The sequence below is a fragment of the Engystomops pustulosus genome, chromosome 1, assembly GCF_040894005.1.
Source record: "Engystomops pustulosus chromosome 1, aEngPut4.maternal, whole genome shotgun sequence".
Lineage (NCBI taxonomy): Eukaryota > Metazoa > Chordata > Amphibia > Anura > Leptodactylidae > Engystomops > Engystomops pustulosus.
In genome coordinates, this window is record NC_092411.1 from 235714820 (window position 1) to 235742093 (window position 27274).

Here is a 27274-nt window from a genome sequence, read left to right on the forward strand (position 1 = left end):
CTGATCTAAAATAGTATTTTTGGTTTCAAAGCTCCCACTAATTATCACTTCTAAATTATGCTGTGTGAGAAGCTGAGACTGTGTGACTCACAGTGCGTGGTTTATATAAGACACAAAACAATTTCCATTGGCTCAGGGTTCGACACTTTACTGTAAACATGTCCTATTTAAAAAGAAGTGGTCACAGGGACCAGAAAAAGATACAGTAGATTATATTAACCAGTTTTTATAAAATTTAAAGGGCTTATACGGGAATAAAATACTGATGACCGATCAATATCAGCTCCTGCACTCATCAGCTATTAGAAGCTTCAATTTTTGTAGCACAGCGCTCTACATTGTATAGCACAATTTTCATAACATGTGAATACAGTGTTTGGTAATTATCCTGTGATCCTCTGCAGAGAACCATCAGGCTTCACCATAATATAATGCCAGCCGCACTAATCACAAAAAAGTTTAAAAAAAGAGACTGAGCTTCAACCAATGAACATGACGTCCCAGGTCTGCAAAGTGAAAGTGCAATTAATAAGTGCGCCATAGACACTTTGAACACATTTACGGTATTAAGAACTCACACAAAAAGCAGATTATTAACAAGTATATATATATATATATATATGTATTAACACACTGTACACACCTTTCAACACATTCTTTCACAACAGCAAAGTTGCCATCTCCAATCACTTTCCCTATTTTATATTTCTCCAGGATTGTGGAAGCATCAAGATACCGATTTCCATTGAGTCCTTACAAAAAAAAAAAAAAAAAGGTAATCGTGAAATACAAAAGAGTATTTTATTACAATGGACTGAATGATACAGCGACCAATTAGACACTACCAACAATACTACTGCAGCAAGTTCTGAAAAGTTCTGTTCCATCCATGAACTGTAAAAGCGATTAACTTGGAAAGAATGAATGGTGCCTTTGATGTAGATTTGAACATAACATAACGAATCTGAGGGGAGGGGGGCATAGTAAATTCTAAGCACATTGTCAGCACACAGTATCTCATAGCACAGAGGAATCATGAAGTGTCTGCTCAGCCAGAGCCCGCCCACAATGCTGAATTTTATACTGACCATCACTGAGTGATAGGGCAAATAAAACGGACTAATGCAAAATATGTGGTTAAAATTATCTTTATTAAGTAAACATTACTATGGGGTTACAAATTGAGAACTTTCTTTCTTGGGCAAACCCCTTTAAGCCTAATTTGCATTGTTCTAACAATAACTTTTGGCAAGGAAGGAGCAGCAGGATATTAAAAACAAAGGTATGTATGGAATGTGGGGGCATAGCCCTATGTAACTTAGCAGATAGCTCGGGTAGGGAAATCTTGATGATAGATTCACTTTTTATTTTGCAATGGGAAGGTCACGCAGTACCGTATTAGTAAAACTTACCTTCTGGGCTATTAGGAGCATCAGGAAGACCATTCACATTAGAAATTGATCCCGAATGAGGTGAAATCTAGAAATATAAAGATTATTTATTACTACTTAATATATGGAGTCTATGACCAACAGCTGCAAACATTGCTGAGAATTGTATTTCAGATATGTATCATCTGTTATGTGTGTCACGTGGAAGCTCTCCTGACATGTATTGCATTAGTGCATATTTACATCCTTAGCCCATTGTGTCCAAAACAGTAATGGGCCTCTTAAACTGACTTAATCTGCACTGAGTGCTACTCTACTACTAACGCCCAGTTGATACTGCAATAACATAAAGCTACATATGGGTTTATCTCAGTAGGTAAATTGCTGTAAGCTCATCAACGTAGCAGTATTGTGGACAAGATTTCCCTCGTGTGATGTGACTACAAACCCCACTATGTCACTTATTGCTGCAGTTTCACCCACAGCTTTCATATTTTGGACATGCAGCAACCAACACTGAATATTAAAGAGGGCCTTTCACTATCTAACACATGTAGCAGTTAACACATCATTATGTAGGGGGCTTTACAAATTCAAAGACACTTTGAATTTTCCTTCTAGCCCCGACACAGAATTCCCCTCTACTGTCAGAGAGAAGGTACTGGAGCAGAGGAGAGGGAGTGTGTTATGATACTCTCAGTATCTCAATGAGAAGATTATTTTAACAAACAGAACCTACTCCACTCCAGCACCTCCTCTCCCGCAGTAAAGAGGGTTATAATGGCCATACACCAGGACTGATATCTCAGAAACCGTGGGAACTAGAAAGAAAGGTCAAGCTGTCCCTAAATCTGTGTAGCTTCCCAACATTATGGAATGTTCATCACCACATGTGAGACAATGAAAGGTGTTTTTTAACATTGAAGTCAGCAGAGAGTACTAATGCACGTAGTAATACAAATTCATCTGAACACATAAATGATGTACAGGTGGTCCGCTACTTAAGTATACCCAACTTACATACGACCCCTAGTTACAAACAGATCTCTGAATATTGGTAATTCACTGTACTTTAGCCCTAGGATATAATAATCAGCTGTAAGAGCTATAAAAGGTGTCTGCAATGAAGCTTTCTTGTTAATCCTGGTTCTTATGACAACCCAACATTTTTAAAATCTAATTGTCACAGAGAACAAAAAAAATTCTGGCTTGGGTTACAATTATAAACTATACAGTTCCGACCTGCATACAAATTCAACTTAAGTACAAACCTACAGAGCCTTTCTTGCATGTAACCAAGGAACTGCCTGTACAGGCGGTCCCCTACTTAAGAACACTCGACTTACATACGACCCCTAGATATTGGTAATTTATTGTACTTTAGTCCTAGGCTACAATGATCAGCTGTAACAGTTATCACAGGTGTCTGTAATGAAGCTTTAGTGTTAATATTGATTCTTATGACAACCCAACATTTTTAAAATCCAATTGTCACAGAGACCAGAAAAGTTCTGGCTGGGATTACAATGTTAAAATATACAGTTCCGACTTACATACAAACTCAACTTAAGAACAAACCTACAGACCCTATCTTGTATGTAACCCGGGGACTGCCTGTACTTTAAAACGTATATCTGAATATGAGGCTCTTTCATCATTTACAGCAGCAGACACTTGATCCTTCCCGATTTGTGTGATGATTCACTGGACCCGCCTGACCACAAAGCAAAAATTTGACATTTCCAGACTATAAGTCAGGAAAACTGTAACTTTACAATGGAAATGAAAAACAGAGGACTGGGAAATTGTGTATTTTCTATTCTATTTTTAAGTCTGCCATGATTTTTCCACCTGTGAAATCGCCATCCTGTAGTTCCCGATGGTGATTTGCAAAGACAAAATATTTTACAGATACAGCTAGGCACCACTCCCCCACAACACCTATAATGTTGGTTATTTTAAACACTTTACTTTAAGGGTTTTGGCTTCTCAAATTTGGCTACATCAAATTTAACTAAATGTTACTACATAATGAAGGTGAAAGGAAAGTCTTCCGTTCCCCATAAGGTGCCATGTATGGATGGCGCTCCCTTCCTGTCATGCTGCTATACCGATTTTATGTCCTAAATTACTTAATTACGGAAGGTGCGTAAAGAAGATGTGATCTTGGCCTTACTGTGAATCAGTAATAAATACATTTCAAATGTCATTAGTTACAAAAAGTACACTAAGAATATATTTATGTTTTTAAATTTTTCATGAAATTCAAGTTGCTTTTAGAAGTACATAATGGATCAGATTTTGGAGCTAAAATGGGGGCCATTAATCGATTCCCCTATCTTCTAGCCATGGCTGTGATCACAGCTATAGCTAGCAAATAGGGGCGTCAATTTGCCAGATTGGCTGCCGGCAATATGTCCAGGTCACGCGGGATGCATGGGAACCAGCCACGTCTATTATCAAATAAAGTTGTATAAATAAACTACCCAAACTGTCAGTGTGCACTATGGCAAGTAAATGAGGTTTATAATTCATCATCTCAAACTTGGTGACATTTCCTCTGTTCGCAACTTCCATGTCACAGGTATATTATAAAAACATCACTTAGCACAAAATCCTCATAAAATAGTCATAAAATTTGTAATTGGTTTCTTGTGAAAAACTGCTAAACCACATCCAACTTATGTTTTCTAGTAAGTGAACACTGTATAAAGCTTTTCATGTAATAATTTCATCTGCTACTTATTAGTCGTTTCTGCTTACAAGTACAGTCAGTAACAGGCGTAAGCAATTTGTGTAGACAGAATACGGCACCACTAAATATAATTCTTTATAACACTGATCATTTTCCATGCTTTACTAGCAATTCATGATCTACTAATACAAATGCAACATTTGGAAAACTTCCCATAGTTCAATTAGACACACTGATGCTGTCAAAATCACAACCAGGAACCCTTGTTATATATTAAAGTAATTTAGAAATACAGTAAAAATTTCCTACACAGACCTCAAGCACAGGGTGACATAGAAGTCATGTATGTGACCTCTTAGATTGGCTGGGTTGCATACAAAAGCCATGTAAGCCATATAAAGCAAGCAAAATTCTTCAGACAAACAAATCATATGATCTATAGTAATCCTGACACTGGAAATATGCTGCCAAATAGCAACAGTGCAACAATCCAATTATTTATCTGGCTCTACTCACTTTAAGGTTTATAGTGTCTGTTGTTGATGACCGGCTCCCTTTGTCACCCACCAATGAGCTTTTGTTGAAAAGTGCAGCCCCGGGGGTCCCAGTTTTAAATCGGCCTCCTCCCACCAGTAAAATTCTGCAAACTTGTTCTGCCATTGTCTAGTTGCCATTTAGCAACCCTTCACGTGGTGCATAAAATGGTGATCTGCAGTCACACAGTGCTCACTGCTAAATACACCATGCAGTGATAGGGACAGCATTAGTGTAAGGACAGGGAGAGGACTTCCTGTCTTCTCAGTTTGAGATATAAAGAGACACTTAGCTATCAATCAAAAGAAGGTGAGGTGGTTCACTGGCAGCCTGGAGAATCATGACTCTTCTATTCAGAGTTTGACTCTTTGTCTACTCATTTGCATATCAGAGAAGCAGCTGTAGTGAAGGTATGATGCCTCAGTGGCAGATGATTTAATGTGTGCGTGTGTGTGTGTGTGGGGGGGGGCGGCGACTGCTTTTAACTCTTTGCCAGCAGTTATTACTGGTGTGAGGGTTACAATTCTGGTGAAAGGTCTTCTTTAAATGTAGAAATTCAATAAAACAAGAGGTGAAAGAAGAAAGTGTATTTATTAAATTGTGTTATGTTTTTTTCCCATATTAATCCATATCTATCAATCTATATTTTTTCTCTACATATGACCCTATTTTATCCTGACAAGCAGTTCCTTTCACAATCCCTGGCCAATCACAGCCATGGTTAGTTGCTAGGGGCATCAATTTGCCAGGCTGGCTGTTCGGCCGCCGAACCCGACCATCAGGTCCATTCATCTCCAGGTCCAGTATCTCTATCCTTTGTTAATTATAATTGGTTATGGTTGGTTAGAAAAATTACGGAAGGGAAAGCTGAGCTACTGCTATAAAGTTTGGAGTGAAATGGTTTCAGTCTTGTGAGTAGTAGTAGTATTTTTTCTCCATCCCCCTATCTTTTCTTGTTCCCAGGTCAGTATGGACAAAAGGGTGGGGAGAGAGAGAGAGAGAGGGATAAAGTGGAGGGAGTTAGTGCTTAATTTGTACATATTAATATTAATCTTTACACACAATCCCTGGATTTTCTAATCTCCTCAGAGGGTCAAAAGCCTTTTTCATTTTTCTGTTTTCACCCTTCTGCTTTTTTAGTATTCTGTGTACGAATCAATATATGGTCTTGTTTTCTGCGTAACAAATTGTACTTCCCAGTGACAGTATTTAATATTGCATGCCGCATAGTGGGAAGGTGAGAAAAAAAAAATGAAACCAATGACACCTTTACTTTATTCTTTGAGTTAGTATGATCACCAACATACCAAATTTATATAAGTTTTATTATGTTTTAATATATTTTTTAAATTAAGAGCTTTGTACAAAAAAAAGCTTTGTTTTTTCCCCATATTTATGCTTTGGGGGTGTTTTCATTGCTACCATTTTGGGGACTGTACAAGATTTTGATCCTTTTTATTCAATTTTTTAGGTGATGCAAAATGGTGCAAATGTGACATTTGGGTTTTTACTATGTTTTTTATCTTTATGATTTTGTTCATTTCTTTTTGGTTCTGGGGAGAGGGGGGTGATTTAAACTTTACTTTTTACTTACTAATCACTTTACTTTACTTTACTAATCACTCCTTCCATATACTGCAATACTACTGTGACAGGCCCTGGAGTCTCACAGACACTTGTCAAGGCAACAGTTTGTCGCTTCCCCCCATCCAAAATGGTGGTGTGAACATGCATGGCTTTGTCGGTGGTATTTAAATGGTCAACATGTGTGATTGGTGCTAGCCAGCTCAAGCTCAGCCCTCTTCATACATCCTTAATAGCACTATAACATCATAGTATGGCACATGTCGTTAAGAGGTTATTCTAAAGCCTACTTTTCTAATCTTGTAATTTTTTACAGGACTTCGTATACACTACTCACTACAGGAGAAAGAAGAAGCAGAGAAATGGAACAAAGAAGCTGTTTTATTTAAGAAAGTATATAACATAATTTACTATTATCACCTGTTCTATTAATTTATGTAATTAAAAATAATTTGCTTTCAAACACTTAGTTACACTTTAAGTACTTCTACAAACTCTTTTGCATATAATTTATGTTTAGCGACAGGTTCAAGTCCTACAAAGCCATTTTCCTCTTAACCCCCCACCTCAGTAAAGATACCATAGTAGCTAAGATAATCTAGTTTCTGGGGTGTTATTAACTTCCTCCCTGAAACATTTGGGTTGAGAAGCAGCATTTTACATTGTGGGAAACAAAAAAAGTGATCGGTTTGCAAAAAAGTTGTTATTCCTTGTAGTATGCAGTATCAGTCATTTTTGTGTCTTATCAGCTTCCCGTTTTGTGTTGATGGAATCCAAAAGTATATACCATCATTCCACAGATTGTGGTAGCTACTTATACCTAAGTCATTTTCTAGTTTTAGGTATCAGGTAAATATTTCATAGCTTGATATCTTACCTTTAGACCCCGGTAACTTCCTGGACTTGTTGGTGAAGAGCATGAAGATTTTGTAGATTTGGGTGTGGACAGCTGGCTACTTGGTGTTCCATTCACTGTGATATAAGAGGACATTATGATATAAGTAGTTCCAAAATCATGTATATACAGTATGGTTGATGTTATAGCAGGCATCGAAAACATTGAGACTAATCAGTGCTTTTTATTCTAGGATATAGGAGCTCCAAATGTGGCATTTAATATTGTTAGTATTTAACAGTAACATGCAGGCTGATATGTTCTTATTCTGGCTCTTTCAGCCATGTATGGTTTATTTATAACAAAAAAACCTTAATTCAGTAATTCTAGTGAATACATAGTTCCGGGTCTACACAGGTTGATCCTGCCAGTAGTATATGCTTGTTTTAAAGATTAAGCCATGCATGTCTAAGTACTGACAATTCTTTAAGGTGAAACTGCGAATGGCTCATTAAATCAGTTATGGTAAATCATCCCAATGTGGTTGTAGCACTGAAATAGTGAATGCAACCTGCTGTTGCCTCTTGCTGATGACATAGGAGTTTCATATCCCAGGACATATGGTAATGAGCAGATCCGATTCTTTTTGGAATAGAAATAATGGTTTGGCAATGGGTGTAACTAGGAGAAGTAGCAGACTTTGGATGATGTGCACTGTTATATACATGTTATATAAATTATACCAAACAAAGTATACATATGTTCCATTCTTTAGGATGGAAGGTTGGGTTGCCGGGCCCCTGTCGTTGTGGGCCCCATAGCAGCTTCTTTGGCTGCTACCCCTGTAGTTACGTTTCTGTATACATCATTTACCCACTCAAGATTCAAAGCTGTCCTTGTGAAATATGTAAGAAAAACATTTGCATCTGTAAATCTTTTCTTATAGGAAAATTGTGGAAGTATGATGTTTTGGTATTACTAATAAAATGTATTTAGTGTGTACTACAAAGTTATTGATCAGATATAAGTGCTTTACACTCACACAGGTATTTTGTCTCACTCTTTGAAACAGTAAAACAAGAAACACATAATATATAGGGAAAATTGTACTGCATATTTTGGAATCAACTCCTGGTTTTGGTAGTTTGTCAATCAAGGAAGGCCTTTTAGACATGTATACACTGACCAAACTACTGACTTTGATCAGTTTCAACTAGTTATGGTAGCTTATCTCCTATGCAAAAGGAAAGGGGATAACTTGCTGATTGTGAGGGTCCAACTGTTGGGACCCCAACTGAGCATAAGAGCGAGAACCTCAGCAATCCTTGGGAAAAACCTTTTAACAATACTTTATTTAAACATGTTTTCAGCAAACCTGCCACCATAGCCCCAGCACCAGATACCATCTACAATATCCAGGACCATTTTCTACAAAGAAGGCAAATACTAGAACTGTACAGTGAGACACAACAGCTACTGGCTTAAAACCAGTAGGACAAAAGCACATCATTGCACTTATGTAACAGAAGTACATGTATTCATAAAAAAGCACAAAAAAACCCACTGTGTGTCTAACAAACATTGCATACGTCAGTTGCACAATGTAATCGCATAAGGAATCCTGTTCAGCATGCTTATGACTTGTATTCTGAGCTAGTGGGAAGAACTAGTTGATATCACTCCCCCCTCCCCTCTCCACAGATCACTGTGTAGTAACAAAACAGAATTCAGCAGAAACTACCATTTGCTTTTATTTATTGTGAACCAAACATACCTTGAGTGCTGTAGCTACATTGATGCGTTGAGCCATCAGTGTAATAAAAAAATATTAGTTTTAATTAAAAAATTGCGACTTGCAACTACTCCACATAGTGTTGGATGGCCAAAGTATGTATTGGGACTATACCTCTATCTATCCTAGGACCTCACCTGCCAAGAGGTGAGTTGAGGCACTCACCTCGGGGGGCGCCCCCAACTGGATGAGGGTGTGGACTAGTGTTATGTGTAAAGATGATGAATGTGGACATGGTTTTGGCCACATTCAGCTCCTCTAGCAAGATGGCTCACTTGGCCTCGTGCTGGCTGAACAAAAGGCATACAAACATGTAAAGAAGCCGCTGTATAAATGCCAATATAAAACTTTAAGGGATGGTTAAGCTCAGATGTTGAACAGTACAGCATTATGGATCTTGACAAAAGGTGAACTTGCTGATGAGCTAATAAAGCCAAGAAAGAAAGCCACAATCAGAATGGCTCACCTGGGGACCTTGCTGTGGAATAGGCACTGGAGTAGTAGCCAGTCCTCTTTACTGCTTTCATTTTACAACAAGGGTAAAGATATCAAGATAATACATTAATGTACAATTTCTGTCTCTAGTACACATACACTAAATTTCAGCATTATCTGGATTAGGTCTTCTTTACATAGAGAAAGCCCTTTCTCATAATTTCCTCTAATGTGTACAAATAAATAGACAGGAAAATGCGCCCAACTTGTAGATCAGATCAGTAACCGTATATATTTTTTTCTTGTGTAGGTGTTAAAATTAAACTTATAAGAAGGATGGTATATCTGTTATATTAAGAGTGGCGCACATCTTAGAACTTTTTTGTCCAGATAACAATTGCTTTGGAAAAAAACAGTAAATATAGATATCGAATGATAGAAATTCAATTCATATAGATAAAAGTAAATTAATTTTTTATTACATTTACTTTAGTAAGTATCAAATATGAGTGGAAATAGCTTGAGGAAGATGCCACAGAATAGGCAATTTTCTGTCCTGGTAATTCTTTGTTATGGTTGTAGCAGCTCAAGTTATGTGGCTGCCTCCAAAATCATAAAAATATAACATATGCAGTCAAGAATATTAATTGATCAAAAATGGGTTTATTTTTCTTTTAAATAGGAAAACTACCTATAACTACCTATAACAGGTTACATAACTGTTTACAAATATGCACCATTCAATGGTTAATGTCTGAGCAGAACAACAAGGCCCATTACCTGCTCCTGGTGATTTGCTTCGTCGTGAAGCCCCAGGACTCTTGGAACCAGTTTGCCTTTGGGAACGGGAATAGGAAGTTTTCAATACACGACATTCTGAAAAAAAAAAAAACGTGATGTTAAAGGCTCTATTGGAAGACACAGGGGTGGCATATTGTATGCGAGTGGACAAATCGTGGGGTCATAGTTAGAGGACTGGGAAAACCAGATGTAATTTTACTGAAAATGAGGGGTTGGAGATATTGTCTACTTTTATTCTTTATCTTTCCTTAACACTGATAAAATATATTATAATTATGTCATTATAGAAACAAGCAAAACATGATAATTATGGAGCCTAAATGGGCTTACAATATGGGAATGTCTAGTGTCAGTGCCTAGGACAGGGTGAGCTCTGAATACGGCCCTGCTGACCCCAGTTGCAAAAACTCCTTTAGTAGTTACACACTATGTTCTATGCAATATAGCCAGTAACATGATGTTTAGTTAAGTTTTACATAGAAATTTGGTACATAAATAATGTATAGTCCATAAATGTGAGATCATAATTACCACTGTGGTCCAAAACAAAGTCATCCTGCGCATAGCGGTATTTGTCTGGTCCACAGGCAATAAACACATCATCATCACCAAAGAAGTCCTGAAGACATGTAACCTAAAAGAAATGTAAAAAGAAAACACTAAATTACAATGTATATTAAGATTTATATGACAGCAATGTTCTACTGTTCCTTAACTTACTGATAACTCAGGAACATCACACCCAATCTGTATCAAAGAACATCAATGCTCAATAATGAGGAAGCCTATGCTACAAATTATGGGCATGTATGACTGCTATTTCTATACAAAGTGAGACTGTGAATTCCTGCCAGTTTGGTCTGTTATTTTATGGCAGCAGGGTACAGAGTTTGGCCTCTGCACAGCAAAGGTTGAATTTGATACTTAGAATCTGCAGAAAAATTCTAAAACCCAGCACAAATTATTTTATGCTGCAGCAATTTTTATACAAATCCCATCCACCATCTATATATAGCTGCAGGTTAGCTGCTTGCAATTCTTCTGCGGCAATTCAGTCCAATGTGTCCTGGGTCTACAGAGGTCTTTAGGAGTTTTGCACAATTGCAGGAACTAAAAAAACCTAATCTGTTACAACTGTCCTTGGTATCAAGGAGAACTAGAGTCCTGGCAACGCAGTAGCGGGTATTCCACAGGTCAGTATAGATTTTTTTTGGCCAACTAATGTGATGCTGAACATTTAAGGCTTCCTACTGTTTGTGCAACATCCCCCGGGGCCACATTTATTGAAGGTTTTAGACCATTTTAAGGTAGTTTTGCGACTCTTCTGAAAACTGAATGCATGCTCAGTTAGGAGGTAGGGTCTATCCAAAATAGACAGTGTACCAGAAAATTCAGCCTGTGCAACAGGAAAGTCAATGGGGCTTATTTACTAAGGGTCCGTGGATCGCATTTCCGTCGGGTTTTCTGACATTTTTGGGGATCAAGTCCCTGTGACAGGTATTTAGAAGGGGATTTTGGCGCATGCGTTCAGATTTTGGTGCAATCACTTTCATGTGACAAAAATTGGGGACGGGCCATTGGACAATGGGACTGATTCAGACAAACTGCGGGATTTAAGCTTAAAAAATGTGTCGCATCCAGTGCACTGACATACTCAAGGAGGAAGATGGTGAACTCTGGTGGACCTGATCAGTGAAGTGACACATTCAGGAAATCGGGTGCACAATCTTATTGAATCGCGGCACAGTGCATTGTTGTCGGACAATGCACTTTCGGGTACTCCTCCGGACTGGGTAAGTAAATGTGCCACAATATTGTGGCTCTGCAAACCAACTAACAGGTGGTGCAAAGTAGGAGTCTCCAGTAATCTGGCTCAGCATAAATCTGTCTACAGTTCCGGCACATTAATACTTCTATGCTCAGCTCCTTGGTGGAAGCAGTAGTGCTAGGTGGGATGCTTTTAATTTATGCAAGTCTCCAATTATATTAGGTACACAAATGTAGAATGGTTGGGAAAAAACAGGCTATGTGTTGACCTGCTTCTCAAATAAGAATCATTTGTGTGTCACAAATAGACATTTGTAAGAAAGTTGGAAACACATTTTTGGTTCCCTTTTTCAGGTCCAAAAGTTATCGATACAGAATACCAGTGACAGTGATGGGAACATTTTTCTCAAGTACAGCTAGTGGCAGTTTCCCATAGAGCCCTAGTAACTATCAGACACTAGCTGTATTTATGAAAAATGTGGTGACAGGTTCCCTTTAAGTGTGATGGTTAAATGAAACAAATGGCACAATGGTTCTGGTAAACGGAGGATCTCTGTGTGCACTTTGCATGGTAGTTGCATTTCACCAGCATACTTAACACACAGCACTATCCACTTTCTAATGATAATCCCAATAAATGTCTATTTGTGATACAAAATTATTTGAGCAGTGTGTCAGTACCCAACAGTTTTTTTTTCCTTGCAAACATACTACATATGTGAAATAAAAACAGAAGTGGTACCTACAGGGTTCCGGGTTCAGACAGGGTCAGATTTAGTTTCACAAGCCGCTGAGAACTAGAACAGTTATGCTCTCAGATTTCTCTGGTAAATCTGCCCCAATGTGTTTAATACTGTACAAACGTTATTTGCACGTTTTAAACTTCCATCAGTAGTCTGGTGCTCTTTATAGTAAAAAGATAGGGTGGGCCCCAAAAGGGATTTCCTTTGGTGGGCCCAAGGACCCTGCCTACAGAGAAAAGTATCATCTAAAATGAAATGTACACCTTTTTGTTTTTGTTTTTTAATTCTGATGGCTTACAAATAGAGATGCAAAATTATGACTATATGATGGTTACGTGAAAGTGACAGCTCAAACACACAACAACGTGATGGAGGGAAATACAATTTAACTATGGACCTAGTCTGCAGCTGTTCGTATAGTAACGAAGTCAGTTATGTTGGCCGGATAAACAAAGGGATGGTGGATAGTAAAAAAAAAAAAAAAACTGTTATATTTTATAATTATAAACTATATTCAATACATAATAATACATTATAAGGAAGCAATAACAAGTGTCTTCTTTTTAAAATAATGTTTTCATTGTCACCTAATTTGACATTTTTCCCAAACATCTGCATAAACATCCATTACCTTAAAATATTATTACATTTATATTCTTATTTGTCAAATAGTAATTGTACATATCTGCAATCTACCTGACAGCATGAGACACATTCAGAGTCTATTCCGCTCACTTTGCTGACATTTGAGCATAAAAATGTTGACAAACCGTGACACAGTGAATTGATAATTCTCCATGAGGAGCACATGACTATTTCCATGGCAGCAATAGAGGAAAGAATGGTAATACACCAATCACACTGTTCTAATAATATTGCATTCCACTCTGCTCTAAAAGTTGGATAACAAAGGAAAAAAATCCTTCCATGGAGGCAGAGCGCCAGCAAATTGTGAAAACAGCTGACTCAATGCAGCTGCATAATGTCAGTGAATACATTAACCAGCAGAATGTGGGACTGTGTGAATGTCCCTCCCTTGGGAGCTTAGCCTATCTGCTTGTATTCTTCAACCCTCTCCAGTGAACATTCATGACATTTCAGAAAAATCACAACAATATGACTTGCAGCACCATCATGCGACTTTGGCAAGGCTGACAGATACTAACAAACGCTTGGATTACAAATGTATGACACACCCATACACATAAATGTGAGAAACTGTGCAAAAGCTCAACAGGATGTAACATTTTTTTCAGCTTGAACAAAAATGTTTGTTGTAAATCTAGGTTTTCCCTTATAACACAGGATGTGGCAGAAAATTCAAGGAAAAGAACCATAAATTTTATTATGATAAGGAAGGGACAATCTAAAAATGGAAAATGTATAAAAATGATATACACTTATATTACCTGGGTTTTTTATGTATTAATTCCTACTGCTTTACAGTTTTAAACATAAGCATTAAAAATGGTTATTATTCAAACAGTCTTCCTGTATCTGCTTTAGAGATTTTTATGTACATCCTGTAGAAATGGTCCAAAAAATTAATAAGAACAAAAACATAATGGGGGCGCTCATTGTATTCTGGAAATCAGCTATACAGATGTTTGTGCAGGAGTTTTTTAGGACATGCTCAAAAGGACTTGTTTCAATGGGAGGCAGCGACAATTACTTTTTTGTCTGGTTGCCCTTTCTTGCTGTGATTTTAGTTGTGGACCCATAACAGAAGATCAAAACGGGTAACCCCTATTTTCATACATATTACAAAACCTGCAGAGCCACAGTAAAACATTTCAAGGATTAAAATCTCTCTAAAAATATTAGCCACTAAATATCATTGGAAGTGGCCATAGAGAAGATACATACGAGAAGCTGAATGAGGACCTGTCACTTCTCCTGTGTCTGGTACAGTAAAAACTACAAATAATATTTCTGGGACAGCTTTCTGAATTTTGTACAGTTTTGGTCCTTTATGTAATAATAATTATGTAATATTTGATGTAATTCTAACAAGATGAGAACAACATTATATACAGTTAAAAAGATTTTAGAGAAATTAAAAGACAATACTGATAACTTTCCGGATTGATGGTGGTGAAAACCGATGCGGGGAAAGCAGGTCATCTTTTGTGTGTGTGCATCCAGGAGTGAAGGATTTGCTGGCCTTCCACAGTCTAATGTTCTGTTCTACTGGAATGCCACCGCGGTCACAGTTCACAGTGCTTGAAGACATTCAGCATTGTGAGGTTACCCTCGACCTTCACATGCTTCAGAGATCCAGGGAGACATTGTAGCAACCAGTGCAGCTTCATAGACGGGCAACCAAAGTAATAAATGAAAGGAGTGAACTATGAATCCAGAAGGATTATGAAAATTAGCGTCTTAGGTTGAAAAAAAAAAAAAAAAAAGGGTGACACTTTAACCATGTAGAAATATATCAAGGTCAATACAGAGATATCCGCAAGGATCTATTCGAACCCAGGAGCATAAACATGATGCATCCTCTGAATATACTGAAAAGAAGGTTTCCACAAAAGCATTTAGGGGTATTTGTTATTATTCTCCATTATAGAAGAGAATATAACACTATTGGTAAGTAGAAACCTTCAGTTTTCATCAGTATCTTTAGTCTGGCATGGATAGAAGGATCCATTAAAACAAACAAACAAAAAACCCTACCTGAGCTTATTTTTAACATCACAATAGAAAATGCATGGCATAATTGACCCTTCCAAGCATACAAGTCTATGGGAAGTGTTCAAATGAAATGGTGTCCATTTACCATCAATATTCAGTTTCCAGGGTCATCTTCTATAGAAGAAGATAACGGAAACCTTAAACGTTGGTGTAAACTTGTCTTTAGAACAATGAAATTATTCAGTAAATGAGATGAAAAAGGCTATGATTGCCCTTCGTTAACAATATTACGGTATATAACAGTTGTTATCCAGAATTGGAGTGAAGCCGGATTGTTTTCCCCATAATATGAGAAAAGTTATCTTTTATTTACCATCATGGGGTTTATTCCAACACTGAAGTATAATAAGCTATCCTGTATTATAAACATATACAAATATGAATTATAAAAGAAATTCCCCAGTTGAGTTTGTTAACAAAAGTCTACAGGCTTGATGATGAAAGAAAACATCCGATGAAACACTTCTTAACTTAGCCCTCATGCAAACAATAATATATTACAGTGTGCTAGCCATTGTTTTAGTGGATATCTTGCTATATATGCGCTCATATGTCCTCAGCCCCATGTATGAGCCAAGAACCCTAGAGAAATAACTCAGAATGCTCCTGAAAAATACTGATGCCCCACAGATGTAATCCATGTGCTTCCAAACTTGCCACTCTGATTTTAGTTTGTTACGCTCTCCTTAAATGAAAGTGTAACGGGAAGCCAAGACATAGCTGTGAACTAATCTCTGGCTAATGGTCAGAGACAACAGCAATTTGGGCAAATGTAAATACTGGTCGTTTCCATAATTGGGTAGGATATTTGCCTGTGTTTGTTCCATTGTTTCTCCTTTCCAGGCATTGATTGAATTAGGGTACATGTATGTTCTACCACCATATTGCTTTCAGCTTCAGCCTGTTTTCATGTTTCCAACAGTAATACCGGTATATACATACTCATACTTGATATATATGTATACCCACATTTTATGGCTGGGTAATAGAATCAAGACCTCTAGGATAGTTTGTCTGACTCTGTATTTTTAAATATTTTTCCCATTTTTTTTCTTTCTTTCTTCTTTTTCAGTATATGTAGTGTGCCATTTCTTGTTCTCCTTATAATGGCCAAAGGTCATGGAGGGGACTGTAACTGTATAATTATTGCAGAACCATGTGGATAGCTAGTGGATAGTCGAAGAGGTTGTTTCCCATGGGAATATTAATATATTCATATTGCTGTATGATTATTAAGAAAGGAAAGCAAAGGGTGTGAAGTTAATGGGTGGAAATTAATTATCTATCCACCCATTGTACCTGGCAGCTCTACACACAGAACAGGGCGGAAAGGCCAATGGAGCAATGGTGGGAGTGGTGGAGAGCAGGAGATGGTGACTACAGTGAGCAATGCTATCTTGTGTAGGTTGCAGGGTATATTATAACAATGTAGAACTGATTCTCAAGTCCATCTCATAGCTTGTGCCAGTCCATATAGCTGAAACATACAAGCTGAATTTCAGGGGTAATATTATATTAACACTCCAGATGTGGCTCATGAATAAGGAGATGTTGATTACACTAATCAAGTCGTATTCTGCATCTTAATCATGAGAATTGTACAAGTGCAATGAGAAAATGATTCCTTGGACATATGTAATATTCATGCAGACACAATTGGGCACATTTATTACCGGTTTTGTGTCTGTTTTTTGTCGGGCAATCCAAGGGTTTTCTTTATTTTGCGCCTGTTTTGACAGATTTACAGGGTGTCTGCACCACAAAAAAACTAATTTTTACAAGAATCACAACTTTTTCTGCAATTCTAATTTTCTGACACTTTTTTGTGGTGCAATCTTTAGCATATAACCAGATGAACACAAAGCAAGTCCACAACTTCTAAGCCCCTTCATGAATGTGGTTTGTCATTTCTGACGCTCATTTGTTCATCTTAAGATGCACCAAATACATAAAGGCTGTGCGCCACAATATAAAATCACAATGCAAAACACTGCTAAAATCAGGTACCAAACACAATACCTGCCACTAAAAATAATTGTCTGTCACAGTGGGAGGGATAGAAATGTGTGTGGCGTTTTCAGAAGACATACAGGTAAATCATATGAGGTTTCTGCAGCTATTCCTTTGATGAGGTCAATAATAGTCAATTTTTTTCATTAAACATTGTCTAAAATACGAACAATTACAAAAGCTCAAAGTACTTAAAAGGCAACTCATGTCTTTACATCTGTCTTCCAAAAACTTGTTAGTATGTGTAACATTCTTTGCATAGATTTGGATCCTCGCAGCTCCCTCAATACTGAAATTTCCCAAGGTTACTATAGCTACGAGCCAGAATAACTCCTGCGATATAAAACATGAGAATAATAAGGATTTTACCTCTAGCTGGAAATCATCACTATAGAAAGGAGGATGTTCAAGATTTAGGTTTCCACGTTGCACAGAAATTTAGAAAACAAACTTTTCACAGAAATCTGAGTTTTAAAAACAATCTAAAAAAAGAAAAAAAATGGGTCTGTTAAGAGACTTCTGCTGGTTGTCAACCCATGGCTAAGCCTCATTGGCAGGTCTCCCTGTAGGAAGACACCTAGTAGGGAGAATCCAAAGGGGGGCCACTTGGCAGACACATTTCCTCATGATGTGCTTTTTGGACCTAACTCGAAAATAAGCCCTCGCTTGTTTCTTCTTGTCTTTTCAGAGTAGGTCTCAACTATAAGCCCTCCTCAAAAAATAAGCCCTAGCTAAAAACGCTTTGGGGGACATTTACCGAGGTCCATGCACCAGTTTTCTGATGGACTTGGCACATTATTTTTTGTGCAAACTGCCTGCGCATGTTTTAAGAAGTCGCTCAAGACCCTTTTGTGTCGCTGCTGCACTATTCTTCATGGCGTTCCAGTGAACAGTCAGACCATGTGTCACCTTTATTATGCAGAGTCTGACAGAAGTGTAGTGTGAGTCCCATGTTAAATGTGCACCAAAAAAAGTTGGGTCCATGAAGAAGGGGGGTCCACAAATCATGAATCAGGCACCCTCTGCACACTACAAAGGAAAACTGCACATAATGCAGTTTGCACGGTTTTTAGTAAATGTGTCCCTATATCTTCTGAATTGGATTGAGTTTCCAGGTACCCCAGAGAACTTGAGATCTCCATTGTTAAAGTTACAGCTGGGAGTACAATTTTAACATGCCATTGCAAGTTAATAGCTTCCTGTTTCTTAGAAGGTCCAGGGTGGTGGAAACTAAGAAAATAAACCTTAAAATGAGATGTAAATTGGTTGCATAAAGTTACAAAGCTGGAGAGCTCAGCACGGAAGTCAAGTTCCCCACACCTCAGAATGCCCCCTTCACTGTAATTGACGGCCGTATATCCAGGAATATAGGTAACTGGCTATCCTAAAGTCTGGTGAATGATGACAATCACAGCAGAAGAGGTGTTCTTGGGTATGGAGAGCTTGACTTCAGTGCAAAACTCTTGCCACTTTATACAACCAATTTACATATCACTTCAAGCTGATTTTCTGGATGAGATAGAGAAGGATAGAGGGAAATGTAGGGAAGAGGGAGTTGACATGCAATGCATTACAAGCAGGTTCATGGACAAGACATGATCATTCAAGGAAAGTGCCATTGCAGACATGAGAAATTGGGTCCAATATGATGCTAATGGACAAGAGAGTCAAAATAAATTCACAATGGAATTCAGGGTTTGGAGGGTTATTATGTTGTATCAAAAGATGTAGATATGTTCATATTATTCTTGAACATAAAAAAACCCATTTTAGTGCAAAAAGTAATACTACTATTTCTCTAGAATCAGCCATTGGCCAGTTAGCCTGAGATGAGTTCAGTCAGACCTGAATCGATCTATCTCATGACCCAATCTTTATAGTAGCTAACACTGGTAGAACCGCTAAGCACTGTGGTGTATGTTAGACTGATTTCTGACTGAGAAGTGGATTAGGAGGGAAAAAGAGGGAGGATGATTAGAACTAACGTAAATGGACCATTAGTGACCATTAACATCACTGATAGCCTCTCATTTTTATTTTGTTCTTTGTAAAAAGACATTTCAAACAGGAAAACGAAAATCACAATCACTGGATGTTTTGCCTGTATCCTCATGATAAGGATATTGAAGAGCAGGCTATAAATGTCATTTTGTTCTACAGATGTAGTAGCTCAGCAGAGATACAGTATTAGAGTGACGTGACAAATGATATAAGTACACAGTAAGTGTCATTTCATCTATTTTAAAACATATTTTCATGAATAAATTGCTAAAAAGAACTACAGTCCTCAGGAAGACGTGCAAAAATAAATAAAAAACGCTAATTTCCGAAAACGTATTGCCATGTGTGTTTTGTATCTAATTTATTAAATATTATGGAGCAAGTCTTATCTATGCAAGCTAGATGCCAGAAAAGATTTGAACAAAATTGTATTCCAGTTTCTTGAAAGTAGCATACGGATTACAAAGTAATAGGGGGATGTATCACTGCTGTTATGTCAGCGCTCAAAATGTCTCACAATTGTCATAAATTGAATTCAATTGGGACTTGCAGCTTGTTTCCATTTTAAAGAAGACCGGTTTACTTATTACCTGCTGTAAAGGGTGGAAAGTCCTCCCCATATCACCTAAAATAAATTGTACCTTAATAACAACCATTTCTCTAATATGCAAATGAGCAGAAATAAAGTATATTCGGCACAAACTGCTGGGCAGGGTTAACATCAAGCAATGTCTTTTTCATTTGTCTGTGTCAATGTGAACATCTCATTGCTAGTCATGATGTTCATAGATTAGTTTACATGTGCACAATTCTGTACAAATGTAGAAATACAAGTGCTTAGAAAAATGTCAGATAAAAAACCCACATGGGTACATATTCACAATTATAATACACTACTGAATATCAATTCTAAGAAGATCATATCCTGGAAACCAAATTCAAATCAAATGAAATGGGCTACAAAGGTGTAAGATAATAATGATTTATATGGAAGTCAGTCCTTGAAGGTCAATGCACAATGTCCATGTTTTATATTTATGTCACAGATCTCAAATCCTAAAGTAAAAAAAATAAATCAGATTTTCTAGATTGATATCCTTGTCGGCTTCTCAGGTCATTTGCTCTCAGCACGCTGCCTTTTCACTATTGATCCAAAACCTAATCTGCAAAATATTGAGTGTTAAAAAGGATGCATCAGGGCGAGTCTAATTCATTTAAAGCCATCGATGTGTCGCATTATGATCATAGCAATGCCTAGACGCAAATAAAAAGGCCATTTGTAACAAAGGGAGCTCAAAGCGTGTTCACATGTGCCGTACAGATGAAGTAGCTCCAATTTATACATAATTAAGGCAAATTCACAGGCGCCTGAGTCATCCCACTCATTCTCTGCATTAAATAGCAGGGTTACAAAGCCCTTCACCAACATCACAGAGCACAATGCACCTGCTAAAGCAGCTATGGTCTGAAGCAGCGGAGAGACAAGAAATCCATGCTGAGTCAGGAGGAAACCCCACATGAGAAGCGGTAATCCACAACCACGAGTCAATTAGCATGTTAAGAGAAAGCTTACAACCGCCATTTACTGAACACACATCAGGATGGAATATATTAGGTCTAATAACAAGAAGATGTGCAAAATATATTCCAGGATGTCACATACAAAAATATAAGAAATATATTTAGTTGAAATTCCAATTAATAATCAATGGCCTGCTCCCAAGGGCATAATACATCATTCATTGCATTGTATGCGTCCGAAATGAGGCTTCCTCACTGCCACCTGCTTTTCTCTTCATACAAATACCTCTTACATTTACATAAACCTCAAGAAAATAATAGGCAAAGAAGAGAGAGCTGAGAGCTGTAGAAGACCAAGAAAAAAATTGTACACCTTTAAGATGCAGAGATATATTATAGGCTTAAAGCATAACTAAACTTGAACAAATATGCATAAATTAATAGAACATATAATAGTAAACTATGTAGTAGGATTTAAAGAAATCCACCCCGATGTCCTTCTTTGTCCACTGCATTTTCTTTCTTATTTAAGCAGTTTGTGTACATCAGCTTTCTGTTCTGTATCTACTGACAGCTGAGAGAGAATGGAACCTGATGAAGTGTCTAATGACTTAACTCTTTACAGACAGTCTCTGGATGGTCTAATCTCCTGATAGAACTGAATCAAGCTAAATATTCTCTGGGTATGGACAGAGTTAACTCAGGGTTATCCTAATTTTCTTATCTATCTCCTGGGTACTGGACATCAGTTACACTGCTCCCAACAGGAGAAAGAAGGAGCTGAAAAAGAGAGGGAACTATTTTTCTTAAAGGACATGTACCATCAGTTTGACTGATAGTTGCACTTACAGGCTGGCTGGATGATGCCATTCCTGAAACAGTCCAAAATAAGAGCAGGAACAGAAAAAAAGCTCAGGCAGACTTCGGCGGAGTGTCTCCCGGCCGAGGAGCCAGGAGCTGGCTGGTGACGGCTTGGAGAAAGCGGGACGGGAGCGCTCTCCTAGCTCCTAGGGCGAGAGCAAGTGATGTGAAGTGAAGTGGGGCCGAGAGGCACACAGATTACATCAGACCGACCACCACTGGCTAATTTACATATTTGTAAGTCTTTCCTATTAATTATATCATTCTTGCTTTTGCTTCAAACAGTTCCAGGAAAGGCATTACAATACCAGCCTGTAAGTGCCATCATCTACCATCAGTTAATCTGATGGTAAATGTGCTTTAATGAAGTATATTGAAAAGTTTACTATTATTACCAATATTATTTTTAGAAAATAGCTTCAAAGGTTTATTTACACATTAATGCTTAATGGCTATATCTGTACGGAATCAAGCGAGTCCATAAGGTGCCTCAGTGTTCGGAATGTAAAACCGAACTCAAACCAAAATTCTACAAACACAAAAGGATGAAAAAGTTTAGGCCACTGTCGCAAGTTGACAAAAAAAACACATGCATTGTTTGACGATAATATTGTGTTTTCAAAATGTAATGCTGTATGTGAATTAACTAAATAAATTAGTTTCTCTTGGCATCTGAAAAAAATAGCAAAAACAAGTGTCTTTTGGATTTTGGTTCATGCTTTGTATCTCATTTTCCCTGTAGTTTGTGCATACAACGCACCTGCCAAAGTTGCCCGAAAAAAAACTTTAATTAACAATACGCAAAGTAAAGACAAAAAGTCAAGAACCCAGTATGAATACAATTAAAGCAAATATGCAGCAACTAAAATATGATAGAAAAACTCAATGGAAAAACACATCCAAAACCCCATCTATCCAAACCAGCAGTATAGCCAATACGGTGATTGGAAGACTCCAGATAGTACATATAAATGTATCTTCTACTCTGTTATCTGTAAACCTGCTGCTATTATTAATGCCAACCTGTTTTATAATCCGTAAATAGCTATTGATTTTCTGAGTCTCAGTGCATTCACAATAAGCCCATAGGCAGCTACTATTCTGCAGATGGGATTGTTCCCAAGGGTATTCCATAGTTGTGACAGAACAGGATACACCACAATGAATGGTTGCCATGACAACAATGCATATTTCAAAGCTGTACAGTAAGGCAAACCAAAAAATTATACTGCAAAGCTTACCATGTGAAAGGGAACATGACCTCTTCCAGACCCTTTTCTCCTACATTTACAACCCTATTTCTTGTACATTTACACGTTGCACTGCCAAGAATTCTGATGGACATTGCTCAACTATCTCTGCCTGCTATGGACCCAGCTCTTACAATCTAAAATTTGTGTTGTAAGGATACATAGTCTTCATTTGAACTCAGGATGGCACAATGGCTTACAGCAAAACCTGACGTGACACATGACATCTGCGGGAGAAGACTGTAAAAACTAATTAACTGCTAATAACAGGAAGCTCAGGGGGACACAATGTATATTGACCACAATTTATAGCCTGATTTGTCTTTATACAGAATGTTTATTGATCAGCGTAGAATACCATCTGCCATTTTAAACAGCCTACTGCAGCATGTTATAGTGCAGGAGGAGCTGAGCAGATTATACATGTGTCTGATCTTCAGATAGCATGTATAAAGCAGCAGCAGTTGAGAAGATTGTACATTGTGTCCTATCTATAGGCAGCATGTTACAGAACAGGATCAACTAGTTTATGCATAGGTCAGATCTGTAGGCAGCATTTTATAGAGCAGGAAGAGCAGAGCAGAGCAGAATGTATATAGTGTGCCATCTATGCAACCTATAAGAAAAAGACAAGCCACTACACTAATGCTATATAATTAGTAATCTTTATTTCAGTATTACAACATTCATAAGATAAAAATTGTCATTTGTGGCCATTACATCATTTATATCATTAATAATTGATAAGGGACACTATATAGCAGTGGTGGCGAACCTATGGCACGGGTGCCAGAGGTGGCACTCTGAGCCATTTCTGTGGACACTTACCAGACAGGAACAAATCCACCAAATCTTCCTGCAGTCCCAGGCAACTTGAGAGATGCTGCTCTCAGCGCCATTTTAAAGTGACACTTGATTGGCGGTTTGGAATTGTGGGAAAGTGAGAAGGTGTTGATAGAACTGCATTATCTTTGGGGGTCCTCCTGCTGGACCCTTCATTCTTCCTCTACAGAGAGACCCTGGAGAGAAGCTACAATGATAATCTGAATTTGCCCACTTTCTTTCAACTGCATTTGTGGCCTCAGGTGCTGATACGATTAAGAAATGTGTAAGAACAGGTAGCAATAAGTTACTGCTTAAAATACTATGTTGGCACTTCACGAAAAATAAGTGGATTTTGGTTGTAGTTTGGGCACTCAGTCTCTAAAAGGTTTGCCATCACTGCTATATGGTATAATAGTGTTCTATCTGCAGGCAGCATGCTATAGAATTGCAGAATATAATATATAAAATATAAATACATGAAATTATGTAAATTCTAATTAAGTTCACATAAATTGAATCTACTATATACCAATGATTGAAATCACTTAAAAGCTGGAGTTCTGGGATAACTTGTCCAGAAAAACAAAGTTTAAGATGACATCCTGCCCTATCTGGGGCTGGTGGGTGCCCTCAGCAGAAAGATCCCAGTTGCATAGGTCCTGGAAGGTATCACTGAGGAAAAAGCAGCAGCACTCCATTGTAATCCAGTGAATCAAGTCTTCTTTTTATTCATCAGAAATACATGCAACGTTTCGACACTTTGTCGTTATCAAGCATAATAAAGACCGAGTGTCGAAACGTTGAATGTATTTCTGATGAATAAAAAGAACTCTTAAATTACCAGAGTGCTGCAGCTTTTTCCTTAGGAGTGCTGGGATAACAGAGCATGGAACTGGTTGGTAATAAGTCAATTCCTTTCAGGCTGACAGCTAACAAATGCTCCTTAATGATAATCTACCACTAAACAGACAGAAGAAACATAAATAGCAGTCAACATTTTACAGTCAGGGCAACCAAGGAGTTCCTGCGGTCCTCCTGCTAATGCACTCATGCATAAATAATACCAGTAACTACGATGATCGTTACTCCTGCAACTCCCTAAGTTCACATACAGAAGAAGTAGATTTGTTGCTTGCAGTGCTGCTATGCTAATAGGTCATTTAGTAAGCCCGTATAGCCAGTACATTATAGAGGGAGCCATAGCACCCACAAAATGCAACATTAGCATGTCTTCTGTATGATGTGATAAATGCCATGCCTCATTTTGGTAAGGACAAAGTCAATGGCTGCGAAAAGGTAAACCTTGCTGAAATAATGCAATGTATTTACAGTATTAGGGACAAAATAGGTTCGTCGCTTCTGAACTGTGTTCCTTCCTGTTATCTTCTATAGTAATTAAGTGCAGCAAGTTCTTCAAACATCTTCTATTTTAAAATGTTTCACGGAGCTGTCAAAAACCAGGGATACACTACTATTACTTACCTGTTATACCCTCCTCCTTTAAATTGAATTCACCAGGCAGGAAGCATGAGACCTGTAGTGCGGCTACAGCAGTGAGTATATATATTTTTTTCATATTTGAGCCCATGTCGTCTTCTGGACAAATTTAGGTTTCTCCCAGAAAACTAGGATTTCTGTAACTGTTCCATCTTTTCTTACCATTGTGTAAGCAAAGGATAAGGGATCATTCACAGGCTTAAAGGGAACCTACCACCACGAATCTACCTATAAAGGTAGATCGGGTGGTAGGTGGATGTAAGGGACGTGAGGAGAGCTCTTTTTAGAGCTAATCCTCACGTCCCCGCTAACTTTTGGGAAACTTTATTGAAGGAATATGTAAATTTAGTTATGCGGCTACTGGGGCGTGGAGTAGCCGGCACGAGGCTACACAGCGCGGCTACTCCACGCCCTGGTAGCCACATTACTCCTCCTACCCTGTTGTGTGTGGCGCACAGCTCCTCGTAGCTGCGCGCCCCTCGTCTGACAAGTCGGCCTCGGAGCTGGGACTGCTCAGCCGGCGTTCTGTGCATGCGCAGAACGCCATCATATCGGACGAGGGCTCCTCGTAGCTGCGCGCCGGACACAACAGGGTAGGAGGAGTAATGTGGCTACTAGGGCGTGGAGTAGCCGCGCTGTGTAGCCTCGTGCCGGCTACTCCACACCCCAGTAGCCGCATAACTAAATTTACATATTAGGTTAATAAAGTTTCCCAAAAGTTAGCGGGGACGTGAGGATTAGCTCTAAAAAGAGCTCTCCTCACGTCCTTTACATCCACCTACCACCCGATCTACCTTTATAGGTAGATTCGTGGTGGTAGGTTCTCTTTAATATTTGGTGTGGGCAGTCTGTGCACATAGATCCACAGTAGAGTACAGGCAGTCCACCGGTTACATACAAGATAGGGTCTGTAGGTTTGTTCTTAAGTTGAATTTGTATGTAAGTCGGAACTGTATATTTTATCATTGTAATCCCAGACAGCACTTTTTTGGTCTCTGTGACAATTGGATTTTAAAAATGTTGGATTGTCATAAGAATCAGGATTAACAATAACGCTTCATTACAGACACATTTGATAACTGTTATAGCTGTTTATTGTAGCCTAGGACTAAAGCACAATAAATTACCAATATCCAGAGGTCTGTTTGTAACTAGGGGTCGTATGTAAGTCGAGTGTTCTCAAGTAGGGGACCGCCTGTATATTTGAGTATTTCTGGAGTCCCATTGCATGTGACTGTGTGTCTAAGTGAGTGCCTATGGTTAGAAAAATAAATTACTGGTAAATCAGCATGCTTCTCAGTCTATGTTGTGTGAGATCAGATCCGGAGACCACTAGAGACTGGGTGTCAGTACTGTTACAGAATATTTGCACTATGCCATACATAAAACACACATATATATATTATATATATATAATGTGTGTATGATGCCTGCTAATATAATATCTTACATCTTATTAAAGCTGTTAACATATAAAAAGAATTAGGTAAATGGCTTGTATGCCTTGTATATAAGTAAGGATGGATGTTCATCACCAGAAAAGACTAGCACTACAGCAGTGAAATACACAAGAGCCCTCCCCATCTTAGATTAATACCATAAGAAAATAGATGGCAACTTTCCACTTCCGAAGTTACTACAGAGGCTCCATCTGCCAGGACTAAATCCTTTGCATTTCCAACGTGCTTGTGCCTTATCTCCTGCCGTTAACCTTGCATCTTGGATAACATTTTTGCAATCTGTTTATACATTGTGTGGGATTCGTCACAATGTTTCCTATGATAAATACACAAATAATGCACCCAAAGTCTCCTGCATATACATCATATTTCTACACTGTGCATTGGATGGCATTTTAGAGCCACTTGGTTGCACACATTCCATACATACATAGCAGATGTCTCCTATTGCTCTTGTAGCTCCTTCTCTTCACATGTGCCATTTGCCATGTACAGTAATTGGCAGCATTCACTCATTAAACTCTCAATCGCAGATTAGAATTTTGTTATGGATTACAAAATATAGCCTTTAAGTA

General features: G+C 38.1%; 1 protein-coding gene across 5 annotated transcripts in view; it reads right to left on the reverse strand.

Moving 5' to 3' along the window:
* Window positions 1-27274, reverse strand: part of DCLK2 (doublecortin like kinase 2) — a 66731-nt gene that overhangs the window by 21301 nt on the left and 18156 nt on the right. For 3 of the 5 annotated variants that reach the window (XR_011849435.1, XM_072121537.1, XM_072121565.1), the window contains exons 3-8: window positions 10599-10701; window positions 10047-10142; window positions 9298-9351; window positions 7082-7176; window positions 1413-1479; window positions 644-752 (exon numbers count right to left, since the gene is read on the reverse strand). Coding sequence is in view for 4 of the 5 variants with exons in the window: in XM_072121537.1 (XP_071977638.1) it covers window positions 644-752; window positions 1413-1479; window positions 7082-7176; window positions 9298-9351; window positions 10047-10142; window positions 10599-10701 (524 nt within the window). In the remaining variant the exon portion in view is untranslated. The remainder of the gene's footprint in view (window positions 1-643; window positions 753-1412; window positions 1480-7081; window positions 7177-9297; window positions 9352-10046; window positions 10143-10598; window positions 10702-27274) is intronic. The other 2 variants (XM_072121541.1, XM_072121551.1) reach the window with 2 other exon arrangements.